At 39.9% G+C, this 26569-nt stretch overlaps 1 protein-coding gene and 1 long non-coding RNA gene across 3 annotated transcripts in view; both read left to right on the top strand.

Annotated features, from left to right (window-relative positions):
• Positions 1-10490, top strand: part of LOC116054081 — a 42843-nt gene extending 32353 nt beyond the window's left edge. The window contains exon 3 of the long non-coding RNA XR_004105995.2: positions 10289-10490. This is a non-coding gene — a long non-coding RNA (uncharacterized LOC116054081). The remainder of the gene's footprint in view (positions 1-10288) is intronic.
• A 9430-nt stretch (positions 10491-19920) lies between these two features.
• Positions 19921-26194, top strand: LOC116054470 (homeobox protein orthopedia B-like). 2 transcript variants are annotated; one of them, XM_031306037.2, is made up of 3 exons: positions 19921-20173; positions 20541-20935; positions 24801-26194. In XM_031306037.2, exons 1-3 carry the CDS (start codon positions 20137-20139, stop codon positions 25302-25304), a joined length of 936 nt encoding a protein of 311 aa, XP_031161897.1. In that variant the 5' UTR covers positions 19921-20136; the 3' UTR covers positions 25305-26194. The 2 variants fall into 2 exon arrangements, with proteins under 2 accessions (XP_031161897.1, XP_031161896.1); XM_031306036.2 differs by having other exon boundaries at positions 19921-20212.
• Positions 26195-26569: the final 375 nt, after the last annotated feature.

Here is a 26569-nt window from a genome sequence, read left to right as displayed (position 1 = left end):
ACAAACTGCACAAAAAACGTTTCTGATAGGACTGTGGCACAGTCTGGTTTGTGCTGCAACATGTTACCTCCAGAGATGTCTGAGGCTTTATTAGAAATTAGTATGTATGTCGATACACAAGTCAGCCAGGACAGGCTAGAGAATCATCACTAGTAATAATGAACCTTATTTGATAATAGCAGGATAAGAGAAAAATAGGCTTTCATACTGCTGCAACTGGAGCTAATGTGATGAGTTGGCTCTGGAGAGGCATTTTATTGGACTACTGAATGGAAGGCTGAAGCTTTGTAAAATAAGCAAAGCAGTCTTAAAGGTAGTGTAAAGACACTGCTCATCAGGTTTATAGTCATCAACTGCTTGTGAAACTTTATTTGACTCCCCACAAAAAAGAGCCAATAGATTTTTTTAATGAAAATCATGTTGTTGTTTAACATGTCTGCAAAGAAAAGGAGCAGGTTTCTGCTGTTTAGTGGGTCTACATCTCTCCCATGTAGCAGGCTGTTTTTGTGGCTGTTGTTGCTGTCTGTCCTAACACATTTACCTTAAGCCATCAGCACTCATTAAATGCCTGCTGGTGCAGGGAAACAAAAGGCTGCCTGGCGAGCCAATATTCGCCTCTGACACGTCAGCCAATCCCCAGACGGTCCGCAGAGCCTGGCTGCGCCACGGAATTCTCAAACATATTTTTCTAATTTATGGATGGATAATAAATCAACATTAAGACTTGGACAACGAGTTATACATCAGAGGGAGATGGCTGCAAACTGGGCCACAATGTAGCAGAGGAGACCAGGCGAACATCTGCAATAAAGTCACCGTGTGTATGTGTTGTGTGTCTGTGTGTGTGATTATGTGTAAATATGTATGTGTCATCACTGCCAAACTCAGTTTAATTTCAACCTCTAAGTTGGTGGAGATGCAAACATTTTTAATGTCACTGCTTAGAGGTGGTGAGTATGAATATTATGAATAGGAAATAAGACCATTTGGATTTACTACTGGAGGGATGGTGCTTTAAATGCTTCATAAAATTTAACACTGTGAAATATGCGCGCGTTTGCATTTTAATGCCCATGAATTGGCCTTTCACTGATGTGGTAGGTCACCGGGTCTATACAGGGCCTATGTGCAATAGCCCTGCATTTAGTAGCTGAGAGCTGAGGAAGGAAACCATATCCCAGTGCTGATTGATTGACTGTTGCCTCACTATCTTCATTCTTCTGAGTGCCAGGAGAACACATGCCAGCAAACCATAAATATTCCAAAACAAATTGAGTTATTGGTCATTTAAAAAATACCCTTGTTTTTATATGTATATACAGTATATGGCTTGTATTGTAAAGATTATGTTTTGATGTCAGATCTATTGTTTTCATTGAGCTGGTAATAATTGTTTATATTCCCAATGACAATAGGAAGCCGGCATTTAGACTGACCATATCCAATCTGGATCATTTAGGAGAAACAGGTTTTCATTTAAAATAAATTAATTTTGTTTATCTTGTATGGTAATTATGTCAGACACATTTCTCAATTAGTCACATTTATTTCTCTGAATTTGAATTCAAACGTGTCAATTCAGATTCATACACATAATGGTGTCATTGGGAGACTGAATAATGAACGCTTTCAAGAAAAGTATCACTAATATGTTATTTTTATTACCAGCAGAATATTTTCTCTTTAACTTTCAACTTTGAACTCAAGCATTCCAGCACCATGGACAGCACACCTGGTGATCAGGACATAAAAGCTAAAGTGAAATAAAAAAATGTAGTGATGATCTAAATTTAATGATAATGTTTTACCTGCATTTTTTAAAAATGTTTTCTCCCTTGCTTTCATATTACCATCACAACGCTGACGATACCATCACAACATGAGTTTGTTTCTTGCTGCTCTCACTCTGTTAAGCGTTTGATGCATCGTGTGGCTAAGCTAGAGCTCCACTCTAAAATTATTAGACCTAATCATTCATTAACCTCTATTAGACTGATAGGAGGGTAAACCTAACGCCTGATTACATTCTCAGTGTGTGTGGATATGAGTCTGTGTGTGCGTGTATACACAGTGTGCATTGTGTATGTGTGGATGTATATGTGGGTGTGGAAGATGCACCCTATACATTTCTCCTCACACTCCACATGTCTTTATCGTATAACTGTTAACTGATATACAGTTTGACCGTTTCCCTGTTTGTGTATGTGTGTGCATACATCTGCAGTGGAGGTTTGTCATTCATTAGAGTGGAGCACAATCAGAGCTAAACTAGCCATGGCGGCCTGACTCATTATAAGCTGAAGGTCTATTTAAAACCTCACACTGCCTCATTCCCAATCCACTCAATGCCATATGCATACAGTAATTACACAAGTGAGGAGGAGGAGAAGGTGTGTGTGTGTGTGTGTGTGTGTGTGTGTGTGTGTGTGTGTGTGAGCCTGTGCATATGATATTTTTCATTCCATGTTTCGCCTGAGTTCTGCCCCTATAACTGAGGATCTAATCAATCTGCCGGCTATTAAGTTTGTTAATTGATAATGCATACTAATTAGGCCTGGCTCCGTTACCACAGCGACGACGAGAAGGTGATTGTAGGCAGGAGTCCAAATGGACTTTTAAAAGCTGGGAGCGTGAGGTAGAAGCCATCAAACCCGCACATGTGCACATAGATGCTCATGACACACACACACACACACACACACACACACACACACACACACACACACACACACACACACACACACACACACACACGCACAAGCAAAAATGCAGTCAGCATAAACATTTTTTTGGGTGGACTAACCTCATCAAGCTGTGTTAACCTATGTCGACATGTGCTTATATCTGCTTACAACTACATTATTGTGCATTATAAACCAAATATAATATATCTATACACTACCTATAAATGCTAAATGGTGGCTGGGGGGGAGGGGGGTTACATGTTACAGAAAAGGTTTATTTCTAATAATTCACCCTCTATAGAGGGCTTATAAAGTGTAACGAATAGCTTTGTTAGTGGTTAATAAATATGTACTAATGCATCGTAGATTTGTTATAGGCTATTAATAAGCCAACAACTTTAGGATTGCCAATATGTTAAAAAATAAAATGCATAATATTAATGAAAATACAAACAATAACAGTTATAACAATAAGAACATTAACAACAACAATAATAATAATAATAATAATAATAATAATAATAATAATAATAATAATAATAATAATAATATTTAATATTAATATTAATATCACATATATGAAGGAAATTTATTTTGTAAAAACATTAATATTAGTAGTGGGATGTAACTAAGTACATGTACTTGACTGAGTACACTGGAGGTACTTGTTCTTTACTTGAGTATTTCCGTTTTCATGCTACTTTATCTACTATAACTCAGAGGGTAATAAATTATACACCGTAGTTTTTACTCCACTACAATTATTGGACAGCTTTACAGATTTAAATTTTACATACAAAACATGATTGTATACAATATGATGCAATGTTATAGATTAAACAACCAACAGCTCATAAAATTGTTAAAATTAGCCCCACCTCTACCAACAACACTAAAATGCTGCTCACGCATTACTACATCAGTAATAATAATCCAAAAATATGTAATATTTCACCAGCCATTTTTATACATTATGAGTACTTTTACTTTTAAAACATATTACCTGGGTGACATCTTCTTTGCAGGACTTTTAGTTGAGTATTTTTATATTGCAGTAAAAAAAAGTGCAAAAAATACTGTAGACTTGATGGTTTGTTAGAAAGTGCGAGACCAATGGGTTTTTATTACATCTATAACTAAATCATTACCAAAGAAAAGATACATATCAGCCAAGTCTTAAAGTGATCATATTATGCTCATTTTCAGGTTCATAATTGTATTTAGAGGTTGTACCAGAATAGGTTTATGTGGTTTAATTTTCAGAAACACCATATTTTTTTTGTACTGCACATTGCTGCAGCTCCTCTTTTCACCCTGTGTGTTGAGCTCTGTTTTAGCTACAGAGTGAGGCATCTCACTTCTGTTCCATCTTTGTTGGGAGTCGCACATGCACAGTAAGTACTGCTAGCTAGTCTGAGGGAGTGCCATGCTAACAGCTAGGCGAGCATTATAACGTGTGTTACAAAGTGACGCACGTTTGTCACAGAAGTAAAGGCTGGACTACAATAGAGCTGTTTGGAGCAGTTTGTGAAAAGTGTTTTCTGTTGGAGATGGTAAGTCCCTTTGGGATGGACTTTGGGCTTTTTCACTTTGTAAACCTATAACGTGCACAAAAAGATATATAACACTATAAAGGAAAGGGGAAAAGCCAAAAAGCATAATATGAGCACTTTAACAATTGCTTCTGACTGTTCTATAAAGCATGAATTATTTTTTAACCATTAGTAAATCCATTAGTTAGTATTTACTCTATATATCCATTCATAAAAGGTGCCTTATAAGAAAGTGCTACCAAAAAAACATCGTATGTAGTAAACCACCATATTTAACCACAGCTGCACTGACGATTAGATCCCAATAATAGAAAAGTCGAAAGCAACATAATCCAAAAGAACAAAAAAAGATTCAATTATTCTGCAGCCTAATGGAACAAAGTTGATCTTAATTGCAAAACAGCAATTTCTGTTACAATCTAGTACATTACACAACACCCTTTCAAGTAGCAGGTGTGTTTTTAATCGTGTGTGTTCTTAGCCTCTGTTTGTCTTGCTCACTGCATCTCCATTTGTTTTCGCTTTTGTGAATTAGATATGGACACACACAGAGACACATGCACGTGCACACATGCACACAAACCATTTATCACCCACCCAAGACCCTGAATTATTATCTCTGTGGTTCAAGGTCAAGGAGATGCAGCAGGTAAATTGAAATCTGAGAGGTCAGCGCAGTTTGATCACTTTTCTTTGTACTCCTTTGGAGAGATACAGCCCAAAAAACAGTGTTTTCCTTTTTTCATGACAGTGATGATAGAGACATTACCTTGATTTGTCTTTGACAGGCCTTATCTCTCCTCGACTATTCCCTCTGACCTGTGTCACTTCCTGCTGTCCAACAGGAAGTAGTCCTCCTTGGCTCACTTCTGCACATGTCACAAAGAACACGGTTGTCACTGCTACTCAAACACCACTCTACCTTGTTAGTTGTGTGTGTGTGTGTGTGTGTGTGTGTGTGTGTGTGTGTGTGTATGTGTGAGTGTGAATATGCACAGCAGAGACAGTTGAGGCAGTCAGGGCTCGTCTGTTTGTCTATTTGAAACCTGCCTAGATGTTACTGTGCAGAGGAGGATATTACCCTCATTACCTCATGATGAAGAGCTCAGTAGATGGTCATATCACTGATTTATCCTGCCCGCTTCGTCTGTGTGACTGATGGCGTTGTACACGCAGGCCAATCCCTCATCAAACTTTTCAGTCTTTGACAGATTGGGATTCATAAATGAATTAAACGTTTTCAGGAAGATTAAATCACCTACACAAAACACTTTAATTGAGTCATCTGTATGTTTTAATGTCCTCTTAGATCTTTTGGGGGTTTGTGTTTCATGTAGATTTCCATCTGAGGCAACTGTCTCATGGCTTTGTTAAACCACACATATGAAAACACAGTTCTGCTATGCTGTCTTCACCCTTCCTCTCTTATTGCTTTTTCTTTGCCTCTTTTTCTTGCTGCCCCTCATCACCGTCCATTGCTCTGTGTATCTCCAAATGTGCATGTGTTGCATGCTTTTCGTGTGTGTGTGTGTGTGTGTGTGTGTGTGTGTGTGTGGGTGTGGGTATGGGTGTGGGTGGATTCACCAAGCACATGGCGTGTGTATTTGTACTTTGTGTGTGTGTGTGTGTGTGTGCGTGTGTGTGGGGAGAATGGGGGGGGGGCGCAAAGCAGCCAGCTGGGTTGGAGGGGTAATAAAGAAGGAGAATCAATAGGCCATGCAGTAGAGCCAAGGTGCTGCCATTTATCACACCGCCTCCATGACTTCCATCATTCATCATGCCCAATGAGGCAGCAAATAGGAAAATGACTATTTGTATCAAACACATCTGCACTCATCCACTGAGGTATTTTATTCCCATTAACTCAAAGAGTAGAATACGCCAGTTTCAGCTGCTGCTGCTGCCGTTGCTGTTGCCGTTGTTGCTGCTGTGTTTGTGTGTGTGTGTGTGATTCTATTTGTTCAGGCTTGTAGTTGTAGATTCATTGGGAACACATTCATGGCTGCTGTTGTTTTTTCCCTGAAAAAAACAACTGAATGTGTGCTGTGAGCCCTCCAATGCCTGTGTTGATGTGTTTAGCCTCTATATCCCTCCCTTTCCCTTCCTCTCTCTCTCCCTTTTGACCTGCTCTCCTTTAATCCACATTCCTTTTTGTTTCCAAAGCTTCCTCTTTCTCAAGCCATGGAGTGATGGTGCGAAAAATATCTCATGGCTGTAAGGAGCCATTACATTAAGCTTGCCTTTCATTCTCACCTATAAATTAGCCCCAACACTGGTCTGCCCAGGGGTTGAGGTGTATGTCTGTATGTGTGTGTAGCCTGTATGGCTGTGGGGTGTAGAGGGGTGGACTGTGGTCATTATGGTCTAATATCCCATGAAATGGTGAAATTATTATGCAGCATATTTTATGAGCTGCCTGTGAATATTGAAGAAGGATATTTTGTGTGATATCCCTCCCATAAATCAATGTGATTGGGTTTGTTTTTGGCTTGCTTTCTTCCCTCTTAATAAAACCCCGCTCGCAGTAATTTAGGGTCAGACTCAATCCAAATTTTTTCTCTCCATGAGCCAAATGTTATGTTCAAATAGCAACTGTAACAACCTTATATAGCTTTAATGTCTGTTTAGAGACTACAACCTTGTAATAATTTCCCATATTATCCTGCGATTAAGAAAAGCTCAAAATTCAAATAGAGCCAATTAGTCGATTGGGCAGAAAATTAATCTGAAACTATTTTAGTAATGTTTGTTTCAGTTATTTATTAAGCCAAATTGCCAAACATTCTCGGTTTCTAAAACATTTGCTGCTTTTTGTTTTGTATCATTGTAGATTAAAAAGACTGTTGAGAAGTTATGATGAGCATTTTTGAACAATTTTTTTTTTACATTTCGTAGACCAATTGAAAAAAATAATCCATAGATTAATTGATAATGAAAATAATATGAAAAAGCTAAATGTATACAATGTATTTCCATACAGTACATACACACAAAAGGGGAAATAAAACAAAAAGTTGACAAGCACACAGCCTGTAAACACATTAATATCCAAATGCTATCATTCCTGTAAAAAAGCAAGCGATTCTTAGAAAAGTGGCAGCCTATAGACTACAAACACACACACATACACACACAAGCACACTTGGTGTGACAAGATAAGACTATACTAATCTTCATTGCTCCCGCTTTGAAGGAGAGTGTAATGTACCAAGGTCACTTAACACATCTATCTCTCAGACATTCATCAGTGCTCTTAGCGTCTCTCTTTTACTGCTCTCTGATATACGGCTCTCAGTGGGCTACAGCCCTTACATCATGAGGACACACACTCCACCACCACTATGACCAGGTGGAGCCTTCATGTAATATTGTATCGGAGAAACACCTCAGACGTGAAGTGTCTTACTGCACCTGAGGTTTGGCCTCTTGATCTCATTTTTTAAGTTTTCATTAACTTTAGAAACTACAAATATGTCTATTGTTAATGTGTGTGAAGAGGGTATTTCCGCCTTTTGTAGAGCTTATTATATTTAATATTTGATAGGTGGACTGTGTAAGAGGCAACTAGGGTTAACATCATTACCTACTCAAAGGCTCATAATCATTACTGATTGGACAAATTTCTAAAATTACCGTCTTTATTACCAATTACATAGAACACGTAGCTTTCTCAATATCAATCAGCACACTGTGATAATGCATAATTAAGTCTCACAGACCAATCTGAATGAATTATCTAATATAAACCTAATGACAAAATCAAAGACTTCTTAATAAAACCATACAGCCATATTGTTTGTTAACTGATGGAAAATGATAAAGATAACCATGACCCCTAAATTCTTATTCATCCCACTGCAATAATATTGCACTTTAATGGGTTGGACTGAATATTATTAAAAATATTTTTTATACCATATTATTCACAACGCATGGATTCCTGCAACATTTCCTGCAGAGAGTACTGTAAAGCTCTTCCATTCACCCTGAGTGTGTCTCGAGCGCACATGGAGACGTGAACATGCCCTGCGTGGCCCCGCCCTGCTTCCTCTGGGAGCTGAGGCAAAGTCACCGACCGCAAGGGGATGGCTTTCAGATTCATAAAATTCATAGAATTTTTCACAAATGGATGAACACAATTTCCTCCCAATTTCCTCATTATGCAAATATGCATAATATCAAATCTAGACCAATTAGGGACAGCTACAGCTTCAAATTTACTGGTTTAAGCCGTAATTGCAGAAACCCTCAAATAATTATGCGGCTAATTAGGAATATTTGTGACAGATACAACAAATTCTCCCCACAAATTGCATTTCATCCGCGGGAACACCGCGCCCCACTGAAATCCTATCGAGATCTAATTTCTCTTACATAATGAAAGGAACTGAAAACTTGTTATCACATTTGAGCACTACGCTGCTTTGTAATGTGGGATGATCAAATAAATTAGGTTGAAATTCATACATATTTCTCTAATCTCTTTCAAAGGCAATTTATTTGTAAAGGAAATAACTCTGGGTCGTTCCAATATGAGCCATAATAAGCAGTTAGAGCGCAGGGGAGCCCGGGAGAGACAGAGTTCATACTGGATGTTGGCATTTCCAGGTGCATGAGGAAAAATCATGCAGTCACCTTCAAAACTTCAGCAGCTTCACAGGTTGGAAGGTTGCTGGAGCTGTCTGTGTCCACAAAGCTCTGGTTTGTCTTCTGTCTCTCTGGGATGCATCACCTCCTCACAGGTGACCCTCTCCAAGGTCAGAGACGTGGACGACACACACACACACACACACACACACACACACACACACACACATCAATACACACACACATACACGCACACACATGCATGCACGTCAATACACATGCACATATATGCTCCATAAATGTCTGGCGCTGAAATGGAGCTGGCCTATGTAAACAGGCAGTGTGCCGGCGGAGCGTAACTGCGCCTATTTGTCAGAAAGTCTCATAAATACGATCGTTCCTGATATCTCCATTTCTCCATCCCGCTGGTCATGTTACAAATGGGGAGCACAGATAAAGAGAGGAAATGCTTCAGTGTTAGTTTTTCCAATTTGTTAGGCAAAATATTACAAAAATAAAGGTAAATAGAGTTCAACTCTTTTTAAATATACGTAATTTATTTCTAATAGCATACAGGTTTGGATTGACTGAACAACTGAAAAATAACTTTTAAAATTGTCTACAAAAGTACTGGTTTGATTAAGAAAATTACTGCTAGTGAAATTTCTATTAGGTTATATTTACAGTATGTGGTTTAACATATAGCCCATGATTTATTTTCCCACATATTTTCACTTTTTATACCATCTAATTTCCCAGCATAGTCTTCATTTTGCAAATGATTGTAGTTAAATAAGATGAAACACAATATCATTTTTATTTTTTTAAAGATTGACGTTAAATAAGACGAAACAATATAATTAAGGCTTTAACAACAGCAACCAAGATTCATCAGTCATATCTCTTAAATTTACAGGATCCACTATGTGCAAGTGTAATCATTTTGTCAGCCAATGATCGCAGGTGTCTTCTAACCTTTAAAAAGTGCCATGATTTCTTTCCAGTTTGTGCTATCAATCATTTTGTCAGAGAAGTTGTCACTTTTGTGGGCTGGTGGATAACTCATTTGTTGGGAGGGAAATCCCTCTTCAGTTACGTGATAATAAAAACGACTTACCTATTTGAAATACAGGCTTTGCTTACACATCAACTGCATTATTTAGCATACACAAGAATGTGTTACAAGTGTGTGTGTCTGCATTGTTCATGCAGGTGTGATTGATTGATGAAAGGACAAAGTGTCACCGGGGACAGGAAGTGGACTCGGTCAGGGAAGACTAGTGTGCTCTGTTTCTGTCACGTGGAAACCCAATTCATCCCTCCCCTCCCTGCACATTCCCACATCACCGCAGTATATTTCAGTCTGTTTGTATGAGTAATCCATTGACCTCTCTCTCTGTCTCTGTCTCTGTCTCTCTCTCTCTCTCTCTCTCTCTCTCTCTCTCTCTCTCTCTCACACCTCAGTCAGACCCGTTTATGCTGTGATTTTCTGGACACGACCGTCCCTGACACCGGATAGATGAGGCTAATCTCAGCCGCAGGCAGACTGTCAGACAGCTTTGCTGAAGCTCTGGGTGTAAAATGGCGCTTGGCTGCCTTGCGCTGTTTTTCTTCCTCTACCTCTCCATTCTTTCTCTCTGTCTGTCAATCATACACTGAGTGACCATAAGATGGCATGCAATGAAAACATGCAATAAAGACTCACTTACTAAAAATGTTTTATTATTGAAACTACTATTCTTGTTTGATAAATTTGCTTAGTTATTTTAATTTCATTATCACACTGGTACATTTGGTACATTTTGTTAAAATGTGTTCTAGTATTTTATATAGTCCTATGGAGGAGCAAAACTTACATAATATAGTCATATACAGCAGCACAAATTGCCAGCTGGATCAACACCTCTGACACAGTGTCAACAACAATTACAACTTAAGTTTGAGTGTGTGTGTGTGTGTGTGTGTGTGTGTGTGTGTGTGTGTGTGTGTGCGTGCGTGCGTGCATGTGTGCGTGCGTGCGTGCATGTGTGCGTGCGTGCGTGCGTGCATGCGTGCGTGAAAGAGAGGTTGTATCATGTGATGTGTTATGCCCATGTGTGCATGCATGGATACGTTTGTATATGCATGTGAGCGAGTGTGCCCTGATGCCCTGTTAATTGCCAGACAGTGTTCCCACGCACACCTCTACTAATGTTCCGCTTGCTATTCAGTCTGCGGCCTGGCTTTCTCCTGCTTCTCCTCCTGCCTCTCCCTTCGGTACGGATTGTTCCGTTACTATGGCTGCCCCATTCACTAATTAGCTTACCTCAAAAGAATTGTGATCAGGTTCTCGTAAGATGTAGGCACAACAATTACGAGAATCCAGATTTGAAAGAGATGCAAAGACATGTTCACTAGTAGCCTGCAGAAGCAGTTATAGGGCCTGTGTTTCAGTTACCTGCGTCTACAACTTCAGCACCTTAGACAGCGCCTGAGGGCTCAGCTCAGGTGGTGCTGAAGGAAAGCAGACTCCCTCACACCTTCTAAAACAGCTCAACGTCTTCTAGTTTTCTTTAATCACGACAATTAGAGCCAATATTTTCCCCCGGACCCTGACAGACGTTGCTTGTAAGTCTCTTTTCTCTCCGAGCGTGCCACCAATCTCATTACACACGCTGATTAAAGCATAGATTAGCCAGCAGTGGCCCCGTGTGCTCCTCACCAGCAGCTCGCTCAATATCAATTAGAGGCTGCGCCAAAAGCAGCATGTCCACCGGTGGCCCTCTGTCTCCTGCTTCCAGCCTCCTCACAGCACTGGCAATCTGTAGCTTTAAAAAATAGTAGCCTGATAATAAAATAGAACAGAGTAGAGGCTTGGGATTTGGGGTAGCAATCATCAACTGTGAGGGCATTGTTCATCATAGGGTGCCTCAGCTACTCTAAATAACATGTAGGCCAGTTTTAAACATATGCAGCTACATATCTGGGTGATATTTTTAACTCTGCCCAGGCCCGTGCACCTCAAAGGCTCAAATCAAGGTGCGAAATAAAGGAAGTCACTTAGGCATATTAGTCAAGGCAGTGTAGCCTATTCTGCTTAGTTAATTTTGGAAATAATGAATAGTATGTGAATTTTAACCCAGCATCAGTAGGTCGTGCTGGCTTAGAGAGAATTAATTCACATTTCTCCTCTTTTCTGACCTCTTTATCTCAGTATAGAAACAAGGCTACTAGCGTTTGATTTCATTTATTGACGACATTAGTGAAGATATTTCTGTCTGACTGTATTGATTCAATAACACCAATCTACCTGTATTTTTAGAGGAGTGAAAATTATTTGTATTTGGATATAATAATCCACTCAGTTCTATTAGGCTTAAATTACATTTGCGTTAATGGTGGTTTCTTTATTTTTGTAGCACTGGAAATAATTGTGTGTAAGATAGTAAACTGTTAGATTGTCTTTCTTGTTTACAGAGTTAATGTAATGTCATTGCCTTTGCAATAATTTATCAATAAAGAAAGTTGTTATGGGCAGAGTGGCTCAGCACCAGACAAATAATGGACATTTTGTGAGTTTGGATCATGTAAAAAAATATATTGATGAATATATTGTTATATAACAATTCCTTTTTTAAATCTATAGCATTGCATGCCTATCCCAGCATTTATAACTGGAATATAATATGAAATAGTTGAGGGTCACTGTGTGAAATTTTCAAATATAATTGACTTCATGCAACAGCAGAAGCCCTGATTGGAACACCTCCGACGTCCCCGATCTATTTATTCTCAATAACCATGTGGTAAATACAGTGTTGCCCCTCCTGCACAACCTTCGGTGTCCACTAACAGACAGCCTGTCCAATTAAAAGTGGCCATCGATTATAGATAGCTGCCTCCTGGCATATGAGGGAGGAGGGAGACACCGTTGGATGCTATGCCACTGCCAATACAGGCCACGGTTAGCCATGAACTAACCAGAGCTGACAACAGCATATTAGATCTGGACTGGGTTAATTCACCTGCAGTTGGCCCCTGTGTTGGCTCTATAGCACAGGGGTTTACCTGCCCAGTCTAAATGCTGATCATTAAGTTGCTTCCAGCAGCCATGATTGGTGCAGAGGGGCTCATATCATTGATTAAAAAGGAAGGCTGATATCGCAGTTATTTCAGTTCCTTTCTTTTTCTCTGACTGGCCAGGCTGCAGAGGTAAGACCCGTTTAAGTTCAAATCACAGAATGGAATTGTTACTGCTACCATTTCTACATGGTTTATATCTAATGGTATTTTTGTATTTTAGTTTGTTTAATACAATTTCAGACCGAGAAATTGTGTCACACACATCTCTTATAAATGATAAATTAAAAAAAAACTAAAAGATCACTTTTAGTTCTTAGCTTGAGGCTTTGAGAATATGGCAGCCTTAATTTGTATGTCTGTGCTAAAATGTGCCCTTGGCTCATAGTAATCCCTTGTTATTGTGTGTGGAAGCCTCTGAACCTAATTCCAATTTTTCCCTATCCTATTTTCCAGCAAGCTGCTTTTCCATTAACTTTAGGAAAACATGGTGGCAGGTCCATTTAAAAATGCCCGTGCTCCACCCTTCCCATAAGCGCCTCAGCTCAGGAAAATAAGAAATTAAGAGCAGGGCCCATTTCATCATCAGCCCCCTGTCTCCCCTCAAACACAGAGATGGCATCCTCCAATGGAGCTCGCGGAGGGCGGGACAGGGGAGCTTTACCTTAGCATATGTTAACTATTACATGATGTCTTGATGGAACACAACGAAATGACTGGTAATTGACATAAAATATGACAAAGTGTTTGAGTCTTTCTGAGGAAAGCGTTGCATATTATGGCGTATCAGCTCTGTAATGTGACTGATTAATGAAAGATGGGCCTCGAACTCACTCAGCTGATTCTGTGAAAAATGAGTTTTGTGTTGTCATTCCGACAAGCCGGCAACCACGGCCGGAAGAGACTATTAGCCGGAATCATTATCAATAGCCATATTTTCAAACTCTATTATGGCAATCAGGCTAGAATTTATTCAATAGATTTAGTTCATTTGGTTGTAATTGATAAATAATCAAAATTTATCAATGTACTTGCACACATTTCACTAACAATCAGGGAAAACTGCCCCATTTACCAGCTGACTTGGTCCAAATTAGAGCTAAATTGATGATCAATTAATCTTGGGAGGGGTAGTGTGTGTGTAGCAGAGAAGCTGCAGAAATGTGGCGGAGTGGATGGAGAGGAGGAAAGATAGAGAGAGGGAGGAGAGGATGATAAAGAGAATGGATGGATGGGAAAGTGTGGGATTTGTGAAGTGAGAGATGACCTGAAAACACGAGGAAGCTGTGAGGCGACAACAGAGAAATACAATGTGTGTGTGTGTGCTTTCTCCATTAATTTATAGGTTTTACTGCATTGCTTTTACATTGTTTCTATCATCACACAATCAACTATAGAGCTAATTTTTAGGATGTGTGTTTATGTGCACATGTATCTTTCTCTTTGTCTTTCCACAGTGTGTGTGTGTGTGTGTGTGTGTGTGTGTGTGTGTGTGTGTGTGTGTCTCAGAGTGAGCGAGTCACACACTTGAAGTATCAGGTAGATCAAGTTTGGCAAGTCAGAGTGAGCAAGGTCAAAGAGACTGATCCCATTTATTCTTTAATTTGCTGAGGCATTAAATTGCATGACGTGACTTTGCTGCAGTTTGATAATTACCAGCACATGTTTCTAATTTCAAGCTACTCAGAGACACTACTGACCCAAGTCCTCCCCTTTATCTGGTATTTTAGGAGCACAAGTGTGTGTGGGAGAGAATGTATGTATGTATGTATGTCTGTTTGATTAAGTTTGATAAGTTATTCTCACCATCTAGAACTATTAAATGATCAATGATGTGATCTTTTACTTAATCTACATTCCTCACAAATAATCTTGGGTATTGTTATGTAAATAAAATCTTTCAGAATGCATTAAATATTACATCAGATCACTGGTTAGCCCTTGTTATGCCGCCATCACCTCACTGTGACAGTTTTTGGGGTAAAATTAGTTATACTGTAGTTGTTTTCAGGCTGTAGTGTGGAAAAGAGTCTCGTTCAGTGAGTCTTAGGCTCACTGGCACCTGTAATGTAAGGCACTCATTACCTTCAATGATGCATTAAAGCTTCCTAATGATGGAGCCACAGTAATGGACCTAACTAATGACCGGACTTAAGAAAGAACATATTCTAATAGCTGGAGCAGAACTGGAGGGAAAGTCAAGGTGTCGGGGAGAAAAAGGAATTAGATTTGTAGACCGCTGGAGAAGCCTAAATGACTGAGATCAGACTGTAAATACAACAGATTACAGACAATGCCTTATGCTCTAGCAGTTTTATCAGTGACATATTGTTGCTTCTGTTTTAAATGTGATTAAGTTAAGATTAGTCTATATCCACGATGCTCCACTTACGGGATTGCTACGTTGCCGCCAGAAATTCCGTCGGATTTCACTCTTTTCGGCCGGATGTCCGTTACCTTCCGCTTTCTTTGTGTTGGAATTTTAAACTTTGGTCGATTTATGAGGACTATGGTTAACTGCTCCTCAGATCTCTGCAGGGTAAATCCAGACAGCTAGCTAGACTATCTGTCCAATCTGAGTGTTCTGTTGCACGACTAAAACAACTTTTAAACGTACACGTTTCACCAAAACAAGTTTCTTCCTGTGGCTATTTTGCAGCGGCACCGTGGCTCTGCCCTGTGCTTAGCGACGGCCATGACGATTGTGATTGGTTTAAAGAAATGCCAATAAACCAGAGCACGTTTTTCTCCTATCCTGGAATGCTGTGTGGACTAGCCAGACCCTCCTCCGCAGTGCTGTGGTGGAAGATCTGGCAAAGCGAGACTAAGTTAAGATAGGTATTTATGCACACAAATTAAATTAACACTGAAAAAAAAAACACATTAAAGCGATGTGTTTTGCACTGCTGCCAGTAGTGAGAAATAATGAAAACAGAGCTCATGATCATGTGGAATCAAGCTTTTATCAGACAAACAGAGAGGAAAATGGCTTAAATTTAATATAGTTCACTATACATTTAAAGGTGTTTATTCATGTTAAAGGGCGCAGAAATGTGTCGCAATAGAAATCCAAATGAAACTACAATTGGTAAATTACCAAAATTGGGGTTTTGGCACCATATATTGGCAGGTCCAGCTCCTCTGCCTTTCAGTGATATGAAAACTTAATATACAGTAGGCATCTATGATTTGGGTATATATCCTGATTGTAAATGCATATTTATCCCCAGCATCAGCAGCCCCACTGGCCTTTTGTTGTTCGGACTTTCAATGATGTTTAGGGCCGCCACCTTTTAGTCAATTGTGTGACTAATCAGACGTTATAGTCTCTTAATCATCCAAGATAATTTTAGCTGAATAGTCCATTTTTATGGTCTCTTTGTAGAGAACAAGCTATTAGTCATTAAATCATCACAACAGCACAAATATGGTACAGTTTTATTAGGCGCTATAGAGGCACCTTCCTTGATTCACCTGCAAAGTGAACCAGGATTGTCCTGGTTATGTTCAGTTGTAGATAAGTGTATTTCTGATACACAATACAGTATGAGACTGTGTGAATTTACAGCTTTTGGAGGCATTGTTGGCTTAAGGGCTCCAAACTCCTGATTTTGCCTCTAAAATCCACAGTAGATGTCTAAGAGCTACAGAAGTCCACTCAATAAAACATGAGAAAATGATGCTGTGCATCTGCACTTTTCCTTAACCAACAAACATGTTGAAACATTCCACCTGTATGTTTAATTTTGACTGGAATGAGGTGTTGAACTTAAAGTTGAGTAACCACATTATGTCTTTGACTTTAGCCTGAGGTTGTTCACACTGCTGTTTGTCTTCATTACAAATTGTCCTAAACATAGAACACCTGAACATAGGGTCAACTATTAACAGCTGATAATTAGACTTTTTTAAAGCTGCTGATACTGTGAACACCATGTGTTAATGACACCTTTTGTGACTTTCATTGGTTTTAATACCCCACACACACACACACACACAAACACACACACACACACGCACGCACGCACTCACGCCCCATCACACCACAGTCTCCGTGACACACGCCTCTTCTTCCTTATTAAGGAAATCGCTCTTCTTTGCTGATTATTTTATTTGAAGCCGTGATTACCGCTCTGTCCACCAGATCACGCAGTAAGGGAGACCAGGCGGAGGGCAGAGGGCCTAATTGGGGCATGAGATGCGTGGGGTGGTGCAACCAGGCTGGGTGGCCGAATAGGGGAGCCTCTAATGGGTTTGCCTGTCTGTGGCTCGCCTCTCTCTGCATCTCTCGAGCTCGAATGCAACTCACTTATTGGTCTGCTTCTTATTCCTCCGACTGTCATCAAATCACCTGCAAAAAACGATACGGTGTGATTTGTTAGAGAGTCGTTTCTGCAGATGGAAAATCGATTTTCCTTTAAGATGTTGTATAACTGAGTGAAAGCAGATGCAAAAGGTCTGACCATAAGAAAAAACCAGCTCGCCTGCTGGTCCATGTTACAATTTGGTTGTGGTGTAAAGGATCTTATCCTGCATCTGCCTTCTGTTACTTGTATGTTTTTAACCTGTTCTGCAAAGGCCCATATGAGCAATGGATTTACCGCAGTTTGATTTCTAAAAAACCGCGGAGAGGGTGGACACGGAATTCTTGATCTTTGAAATTGCTCTACAAAATTGCATTTGTTTTTGGTGCGCTTCCATTAAAAGTGTCTCCTCGCGTGTAAACAGCCGTTCCGCACTCAGATGCGCCGCATTAACCCGGGAGGATTGTATGTGAGTGTGTTTTTACTGGGGAAGATTGATGCGGTCCAGTTAGGGAGGCTGAGTGAGACATAGACCCATTTCAAGTGGATTCCTGTTATTACAGCAATAAGTTACAGCCTGAGCATCGGACAGCTGAGGGGATGTCTGCTATCCGGGCTGTTTTCACTGTAACAAAGCACAGTATCAATATTTATCATGTAGGTCTTCAGATAAATACTGTCAACAATAACTACAACCTTTTGATTTTTACACGTGTTTTATCTTATGTAAACAGGACGTCCATATTAATGATATGATACATATTAAAGGCATAGCTAATGCTTTCAACAATAATAACCCAATATGCATGTATTATTATTATTATTATTCGTCTTATTATTATTGTGAAATCAATATCTGTAGAATTATTTATCTCGTCATTTTTTTTGGAAATAAAGACGCAACACGATTTTATTATTATTGTTATTATTATTATTATTATTATTATTATTATTGTTGTTGTTGTTATTATTATTATAACAATAATAGCATAAGAGAATAGACGTGCATACTACCATTACTAATACTAAATGTTAAAAAAACATAATTTCGTCAACTTAGACTCAGATAATAAATTGGATAATCCTCAAAAAAGCCTTGAATTAAATGAGTGTAATTTATTATTACATTCACTTTATTCGTGATGTACATATTTTTATCATAAAGTATTAATTATTCATATATTTATTAATGCACAAGAGCTAGTATTTTAGCAAAAATGAAAATTATCTCTGACCTTCATGAGTTAATTTTGAATAATTAAGTTTTGTTTATTTATTTTATATTACATCAGTTGTCTTCATGCTTACACAATAAAAATAAAAAAAAATCAAACAGCTTCCAAACCATACAGACCGTCTCTCCTGGCTCAAGCCCTTCACAAACGCATGCAAGGTTGGCCTTACAACTCCCAACACACAGAGTCCCTCTCCTCTCTCCATGGTCACAATCAAACGAATCGAGCCTCTTCTGCTGCTGCTGCTGCTGATTGCTTCTCCTGAACCTTCGGGAGCTGGTCACATCTTTCCTCATCTCAGTGGACCATGCACCAGTCCATTTCCTTAGGTTTTCACGCTGTGCCACATATAGGCTACTTCCCTGCGTCCCGGCAGATTGCGGTTGAGGAGCATAAAAGATGAGCTGCCTATGTGGTGCAGGAGGAGAGGGGAGTCCTCGCTCGGACGCCTCCTTTGTGCGGCTGCAAAGAAACCTATTTAGTCCCAGGCGGTGGTCTATTCACCAGGCTCACCCTGACATCTGCCAAAAGCCCTCTCTAACCAGCACTGTCTGAGAAGTAAGAGTGGATCGCAGATCAATGACTGTCCTGTTAATTGTATAATAGACCTACTTATGGACCACTGCTAAAGGGGCACAATCGTTTAGAGTCTACCACGTCTGATTTTGTTTGAACCAAACAGGCCTAAATACCTTTAATTGCGCCCGCGTTGATGAAAAGTCGATGGGAGTAAAGCGGCCGATCACTAACAGAGCTTAAATCCATCTGTACCAGTTTATTTATTTATTTCCTCGATTTGTCTCCACAAATCACCTGCCATGGGGGAATGGGGGCGATATTCGTTTTGTTTGTGATCCAAGGACGGGAGGGAAGTGGGGCTCTAAGGTGCTGAAAGAAGGCCTGCGTTATAAGGCTTCTCATCTCCTAGGCTATATCTTTTTCTTGTTAAGTCCACACTGTGATATGTACAAAATACACTCACTCTGCTATTCCTCTCAATATTTTATAAATATACGAAGAGTAATCGGCTTTTGTTTGCTGTTGTAATTTATAGGCAATAGATGTTATTTTCTAAGTCTCCCTTTTCTTAAGTAAGGTTACTGGTTGTTAACTAATTGACATAGTCCAGTGATTTGAAGATTTTGATATGGCTAATTATTTAATGACAATGGGCAAACATTTTCTGGCTCAAATACTAGTAGCTCCTGTCTCCTGGAGAACACTAAAACAAGCCTTTGCATGAGCTCACCTCCAGTATTTTACATGTATATCTAGGAGTCCTGTCATGGCACGTGCTATATGAAATTAAACAAACACATTAAGATGTTTAACGTGGAATAGTTTGAGCATGGAAAGCTAATAAATCAGAGGACGGAATGGCAGAGAATTGAATTGAATTGTAGTATTTCGTGCGCGTTTGGGTCTGTGCGCGTGCGAGCTTGAGTGTGTAAAAAAAAAAAAAAAAAGAAAGAGGGGGGAGTCACGTCGCTGACATTTCCAGGCTCCCGCTCTGATTGGCTCTTATTTGAGGAAGCTCACGGGTTCTTTCAACTAATAAGCGCCTCCCCATCGCTCTAAAGGACATTATAATGCAAGGGACCTCCTTTTTTTAACCACAAACCGAATTTTCGTTCATTTAGACGATATATACTTTTTAAATTGCCCCAAAGTTGTGGGATTTTTTGGACCGCATTTCACCCTGGAGCGGTACGCCATGCTCTCTCACGCCGACCTCCTGGATGCTCGGCTCGGTGAGTTATCATCACTAAACTCCGGCCCTAAACTCCAGTGTAAGATTTCAACTTCTTATTTAACCTTGTGAAGTGATAGATAGACTGTGTAGTTAATTGTGTTAACAGCTAAGTGCTTTATCGTTGGTTGAAGCAATTCTTTACAGTTATTTATCAGGAATGAGAAATGATCTGACAGCAGAAATTGCGGTTTAAAATTACGACCCAAGCTATATTTAGTTTATTTGTTGTAGCTTATACTTTGGATTAATACACGTCTGTTGCCATAAAGAAGCACAGCTATTGCATGTACTGTAATTCTCATTTAAAGATGCTGCGCTGTAATATTTGCCATTACTCAAAGCCTCTCGCCTCCTCATCCTCTCAGGGATGAAGGACGCTGCAGAGTTACTCGGACACCGAGAGGCTCTCAAGTGCCGGCTGGGTGGTGGGGTGCCAGACCAGGGGCATCCAGGAGACATGGCCCCTGGTTCTGACTCTGTAGAGGGAACCACTCTCCTGCCCGGAGAAGACATCGCCACTGTGGGATCCAACTCTGCCAGCATGCCGGTGAACGGGAAGGAGCAGGAGAAGCAGCAGCAGCAACCGCAGCAGAGCTCCAGTCAGTCCGCCAGCCAACAGAAACAGAAGCGGCACAGGACGCGCTTTACCCCGGCGCAGCTCAATGAGCTGGAGCGCAGTTTCGCCAAAACCCACTACCCTGACATCTTCATGAGGGAGGAACTGGCGCTGAGGATCGGCCTCACCGAGTCTAGAGTCCAGGTAAACATTTTTATTGTGGATTTTACACGATGAAAACACTGGCGTGATATGGCAGGGTGGGGCTTTGGATCCAATTTTGATTTTAGAGGGTTTTTCAGCACGATATAAATGTTCAAAATCATCCTTTAATTCCACCTGGACGGCAGTGAGCAAAATAGGCTAGATTCACATCAGGAGAGGATACAGGGCCAATGTGCGTTTGTAAAATATAGTTTGGTCACTTCTAATACATTTTTTTATTTTGCCATAATGTATTTTCAATTATTTGCCACTTGTGCCCAGAAATGTTGTGGCCATTATGTGTTAAGTTTGGGTGCAACTGCGTAAAATATCAAAGCCAATGGGTGGACTGACGCCACTGGTATAGTATAGTATAAGTTACATTAAACAATAACTTAAAGTGTACTATTGTTCAGATTGTCATTTAAAAGAATATAATCAAAAATATTGTCTTATTTGAGGTTATATTCAGCACTATATCCTGCCCTATACTCACGTGAAAAAGCCCCGAGCTTATCGTTGTGTTCTGTAGACAGTTGTTTGAGTAAATACGCCAACTCACTCACATTTTAATTATATTATATGATTTAAACATCCCATAATGTGTTCAAGTTTAGCTTGATATAAGGCAATATTTAACTTTAAGAAGCCTGCCCCATCTAATATAAAAGTCGCTCTGTCCAAGGTGCTAAAAACATTTGTCTAAAATATTTTATAACGCAACCTGTGGTGACTGTCCCCGGAAATATAGAAATTGTTGTGTGTCTAATCTAATTTTCATTTATTTTGTTTCTGTGGACCTGCAACAATTGCATTAAATGACATGGTAATATTAGGATTTTATTATTATTTTTACTATAATGTATAATATACTTTTTACCATAACAAATATGGGGTGTTACCCTGGCCAAAATAATGCCCAAGATATATAGAACAGAATTTCCTTCACAAAATATATATAACTCCCCCTTTTTAGAAATTGATTAGGGTGGGAATGTGTGGCACATATTTGTTTTACTTACAGTGATTACTATTATAATTTAATTTAATAGTTTGTATTTTGCGAAATTGAACATATAAAACCAACCAAACATTTTAAACTGGTCATACAGTGCTTATATTTTGAACAAGCATGCAGGAACATACCAAGCTCTGATAAACCAAACACAATATCAACCAATGTCAGTCCTATTTATAACATGTGAACGGGTTATTAACCAGTGATGTGAGATTCATGCAAATTATCCCACTGAAAGCAATAAAACCAGTATAATCATTAGTCACATTAACAATCAATTCTTGATTCCATCTAGTGCAGGATCCTAACCGCTCAGGTCGGCTTTGCTCGCTGTTGGTAAACATTAGTGCAGGTCGTGCAGGTGCGGCCTTCAGTGGGCGTGTTGGCCGCGTGCGTGCCTCCACAGCCTCTCCTTTAAAATGCTCTATCAGCGACGTCTTAATAGGACTCAAGAATGTATTGCACTATTTTAATGGAATGAGAAATTGCATTTTCTTTCCCCCGAGTGTAATGGGTTTGGGCGACGTTTCACGGATGGCTGAGCAGAATGAGAGCGAGATTTCACTTTTAATACAGAGGCATCGACTCACGGCCTCGCGCGCGCATTAATCACGCCAGAAGATGATGAAATCTTTATAAAGCCCAACGGGGACGCGCGTGCGTTTTTAGCTGCATGCGTGGGTCGGTGTGTCTGTGGTTCTCGCGCGTGCGTTTGGATGGGTTTTATGTTTACGTGAATTGTGTACAGTAATGCGGGCCATTTGTATTTAAGTCCACACAATATTTAGGGCAATTTTCAGTTAATCTGCTTGTAAATAAGATGTTATAAAGATAAATTGTTCAGCCCACTGCTGCGGAACACCAGTAATAAAAAACCCTGTGACGGCTGAGTTTTACACAAAGGCCTTCTGTATATCGTATTTTATACGATTTACAGAATATATATATATATATATATATATATATATATATATATATATATATATACTGCAATGAAATTCACAACCCATTTTGACTATTTCAGTTCCACTCTGGTCTTAAAAACACATGATATTATGTTGACAGTAGCCGAATGGTTGGAATTTACAATAGCCTCCTTAAAGAGTATTATGCTGTACTAATGCAATTTAGAACGATTCATAAATTACACCTAACAGTATACAGTACTCCATCAAAGTCCTACCAATTAGGATATAGTGGCAATGAATGTAAGAGTACCTTAGGGCAATTGCAGAAGGTCTACATTTACGTCTTGTTAATTTCGTTTGGCCCATGCTCTACACAGACAGTAGCCTATAGGGTCAGGTTCAGACCAGGACCCACAGCTGGTAGAGAATTTGCGTTGCTCAAGGACACTGCAGGGTGGATTTCACCAGCCATCTTGCTTGCTATGTATCTGGAATCCAATTACATACCCTATATTCTTTTTTTTTTTCTTTTTTTTTTAGATGTCTTTATGGACAACGCACATTAAACAACATGATCACAAAATCCAACATGTAAATGTGCCATATTTAGCCATGCAGGTTGATAGCTTAAAACATTAAGCTACAACAACACATACGCATGAGCATAAAACAAGAACACATAAGCATAGACAAGTAAAATGACACAACCACTATTCCAGATCATGACAGCTGGCAAGTTGATGGCATGAGAAAAACATAACACAAGTAGCACATGCAGTAGACACAGGTAAAAATGCATAGACATACATTAAGACACATCAACAACACATAAGAACATTAAATAAGCGAGCTTGTGACCGGGAGGTCGCTGGCTCAATTCCCGGACCGACAGGATAAAAATCTGGGCGGGGATTGTGAAAGAGCAGCGCGTGTCCCTCCCTCATTACCACCATTTAGGTGCCATTGAGCAAGGCCCTTAACCCCAACCGCTCCAGTGGCGCTGCTCAGTGGCCAGCAGATCAGACTGTGGTTGTACTGGGCAGCTTCCAGGTATGAATATTGTGGTATAGTGACATTCTATAACTTTCTATACACTTTGACTTAAGAGTTGGTATAAGGAGATGCATGAACTTTACCCTACATTTACTGAGAACATCTGGAAATTGTTAACATGAGCAGAGGTCCCCCCAAGACAGAAGATACCTTTTTTGGAGTTATGCCAGATAACAGGCATGGATTGGTCAGTCTTCTGTTCCAATCATATACTCACACATATCACGTCCTATGTTAATATATGCATGGAATATATACGGTCTGCACACAAAGAAAAGGCAGAATGACTTTTTGGAAGATTGGGTTGGTCGTTCTCCAAGCTCTCTGCAGGAGTTTGTAAAATTGATGCTGAATATTTGCTTGTAATAAACCTTTTTATAATCAAGAACAGTGTCGGCGGATCCCTCTTCATACAGCATCACAGCATTACTATTTAAGGCACCACAATATGTAACTGTGTGAATGTGACAGGTCGTCGTTTCAAATGAAAAATTGTTCTCAATCGACTTACCTGGATAAATAAAAGGTTAAATAAATAAGCACCAAGTACATAAGCACACACAGAGACACTAATTTTGCAACAAAGACAAACACATTATTCTTTATTATTATAAACACATTATATTTATATATAATTAGTTTTGTTGTATTATTCTAAAGACCCTAATGTCATATTAGCCATAAAATTAGTCCGGGTGTGGTGAGATATCGTGCGTAAATAGTATTTTTCTCCCATGGTTATACAAACACGTAGCCTACTGTAGGGACATGTTTCCAACATCCACCTTACTGCCCTCATTACAGTGTAATATAAGCAGACACTGCTCCAGGCATGCTTCTCAGTCTGTCCTTCTGACGGCTCACGGTCCGGTCTCTCTGCTTGCAGGTTTGGTTTCAGAACAGACGCGCTAAGTGGAAGAAAAGGAAGAAGACCACCAATGTTTTCCGCTCCCCGGGGACGCTGCTCCCAACACCGGGCCTGCCACAGTTCTCTGCCGCGGCCGCCATGGAGAATAGCCTGTGCTCCTTCCACGCCAACGACTCTCGCTGGGCCACAGGGATGCCGGGGGTCTCCCAGCTGCAGCTCCCGTCGGCCCTGGGTCGCCAGCCGGGCATGCCACAGTCCCTGTCACAGTGCAGTCTGGGCCCCGGCCCACCACCAAATTCCATGGGTCTCTCCAACGGCCTTTCCTCCAACGGCTCCGGTCTGCAGTCCCACCTCTACCAGTCGCATTTCCCCGGAATGTCGGCCTCTCTATCCGGCCCCACGAACGTATCGGGCTCCCCGCAGCTGTGTAGTTCCCCGGACAGTGACATGTGGAGAGGGACAAGCATCGCGTCACTGCGGCGCAAAGCGCTGGAGCACACAGTGTCCATGAGTTTCACTTAGTGACTTTTCAAAAAAAAAAAAAACACCGCACTACTCTGCTCCTAACTCCCTCTCCCAGCCCCACCCTTCGGCTCTTTTTCTGTTTTTATTCCCGCTATTAGATCAAAACGAGAGAACGAGCGAGCTAATCAGGCCTGAAATGTGAAGAAATGGAGACTGTATGTGACTTCATCTAGACATAGCCTAATGACAAAAAGAAAAGGACAACACTGATGGACAAACAGAAGAAAAAAATATCTTGGGTTTGGGGTTATTTATCTTGTTACTTCTAAAGGATTTTATCAACTATTGATGATAAATACTATTGTAATGATCTCTAGACTATAGGCCCTAATTATTAAGAGCCAAACAATCGTCGTATTTACGTTTTCATTGAGTGTGTCTTCACGCACACATGTTATTGTGTTCAGGTGAAGTTGTTATGTCAAACGGTTATTTATAAGATTGGGTATACATTTTTGGTAACAGCCTACCACCAACACGCACCATACTGTAGGTGGGCCTATTGAACTGGCTTTCGGGCATGCACTGTGCATGTGGATTTAAACGCTTGGATAATTTAAGGAGAAAATGGTGCCCACTCAGATTGAAGAGTCGACATCAGTCTCGTCTGTATGAGATGAGAGCATTAATCTAAAGAGGAGGAAAAAAAACAATGATCTTTCAGTAGGCCTACGCTGTTTTAGGATGTTTTGTGTAGATAAAACATTCTTGCTATGTATCCGCTGGTCTTTTTTGTGACATGTTTTAACTTATTGTATGTGCTATTACTTGACACATTTCTTAAATGTTTGATCTTACATCGAAATGCACCACATTGACGGGTTTGTACCAATTTAAAATGAGCAAACAAATAAAAGTAATTTTCAAGAATGTCAAAAAACAAGAATGATTCATGTCTCCATTAAGTTTAACGAGATATCATAATGACCATTTTGTACAAATTCCTATAGGCACTTATATATACTGTAAATGGCCTATGTGTGACCCTCAGTACTGATCTACCCTTTTTGTTGATGGTACTTGTAGTTTATTTGGATTCTATTCATCAAAAATTACAATGGGATTTTAACTACATTTTTACCACGTTTATAGTGTATGTTAGGCTACTGTAGGCTTGACTGTTAAGATATTCTAAGATGTAATTTTGTTGCACAAAGTTATATTGTAAGTGGTCGTTGCTTAGTGACCAGTTTTTGAGGTGACAGGGTTAAAGGGTTTATGAAGGATGACTGGTCCCAGTGTGGAAGACAGGAGCGGTAAAG

This window comes from Sander lucioperca, chromosome 2 (assembly GCF_008315115.2).
Source record: "Sander lucioperca isolate FBNREF2018 chromosome 2, SLUC_FBN_1.2, whole genome shotgun sequence".
NCBI classification, from domain to species: domain Eukaryota; kingdom Metazoa; phylum Chordata; class Actinopteri; order Perciformes; family Percidae; genus Sander; species Sander lucioperca.
The sequence above is the reverse complement of the archived record's forward strand: the minus strand, read 5'-3'. Positions and strand labels throughout refer to the sequence as shown.

What these genes read in the sequence shown, in the direction of transcription:
- LOC116054470 (XM_031306036.2), top strand. Translation starts at nt 20,137, where the DNA reads ATGCTCTCTCACGCCGACCTCCTGGATGCTCGGCTCGGTGAGTTATCA. An exon ending in CTCCGGCCCTAAACTCCAGT is followed by an intron (nt 20,213 to 20,540) that starts GTAAGATTTCAA and finishes TCATCCTCTCAG; the next exon opens with GGATGAAGGACGCTGCAGAG. An exon ending in TCACCGAGTCTAGAGTCCAG is followed by an intron (nt 20,936 to 24,800) that starts GTAAACATTTTT and finishes CTCTGCTTGCAG; the next exon opens with GTTTGGTTTCAGAACAGACG.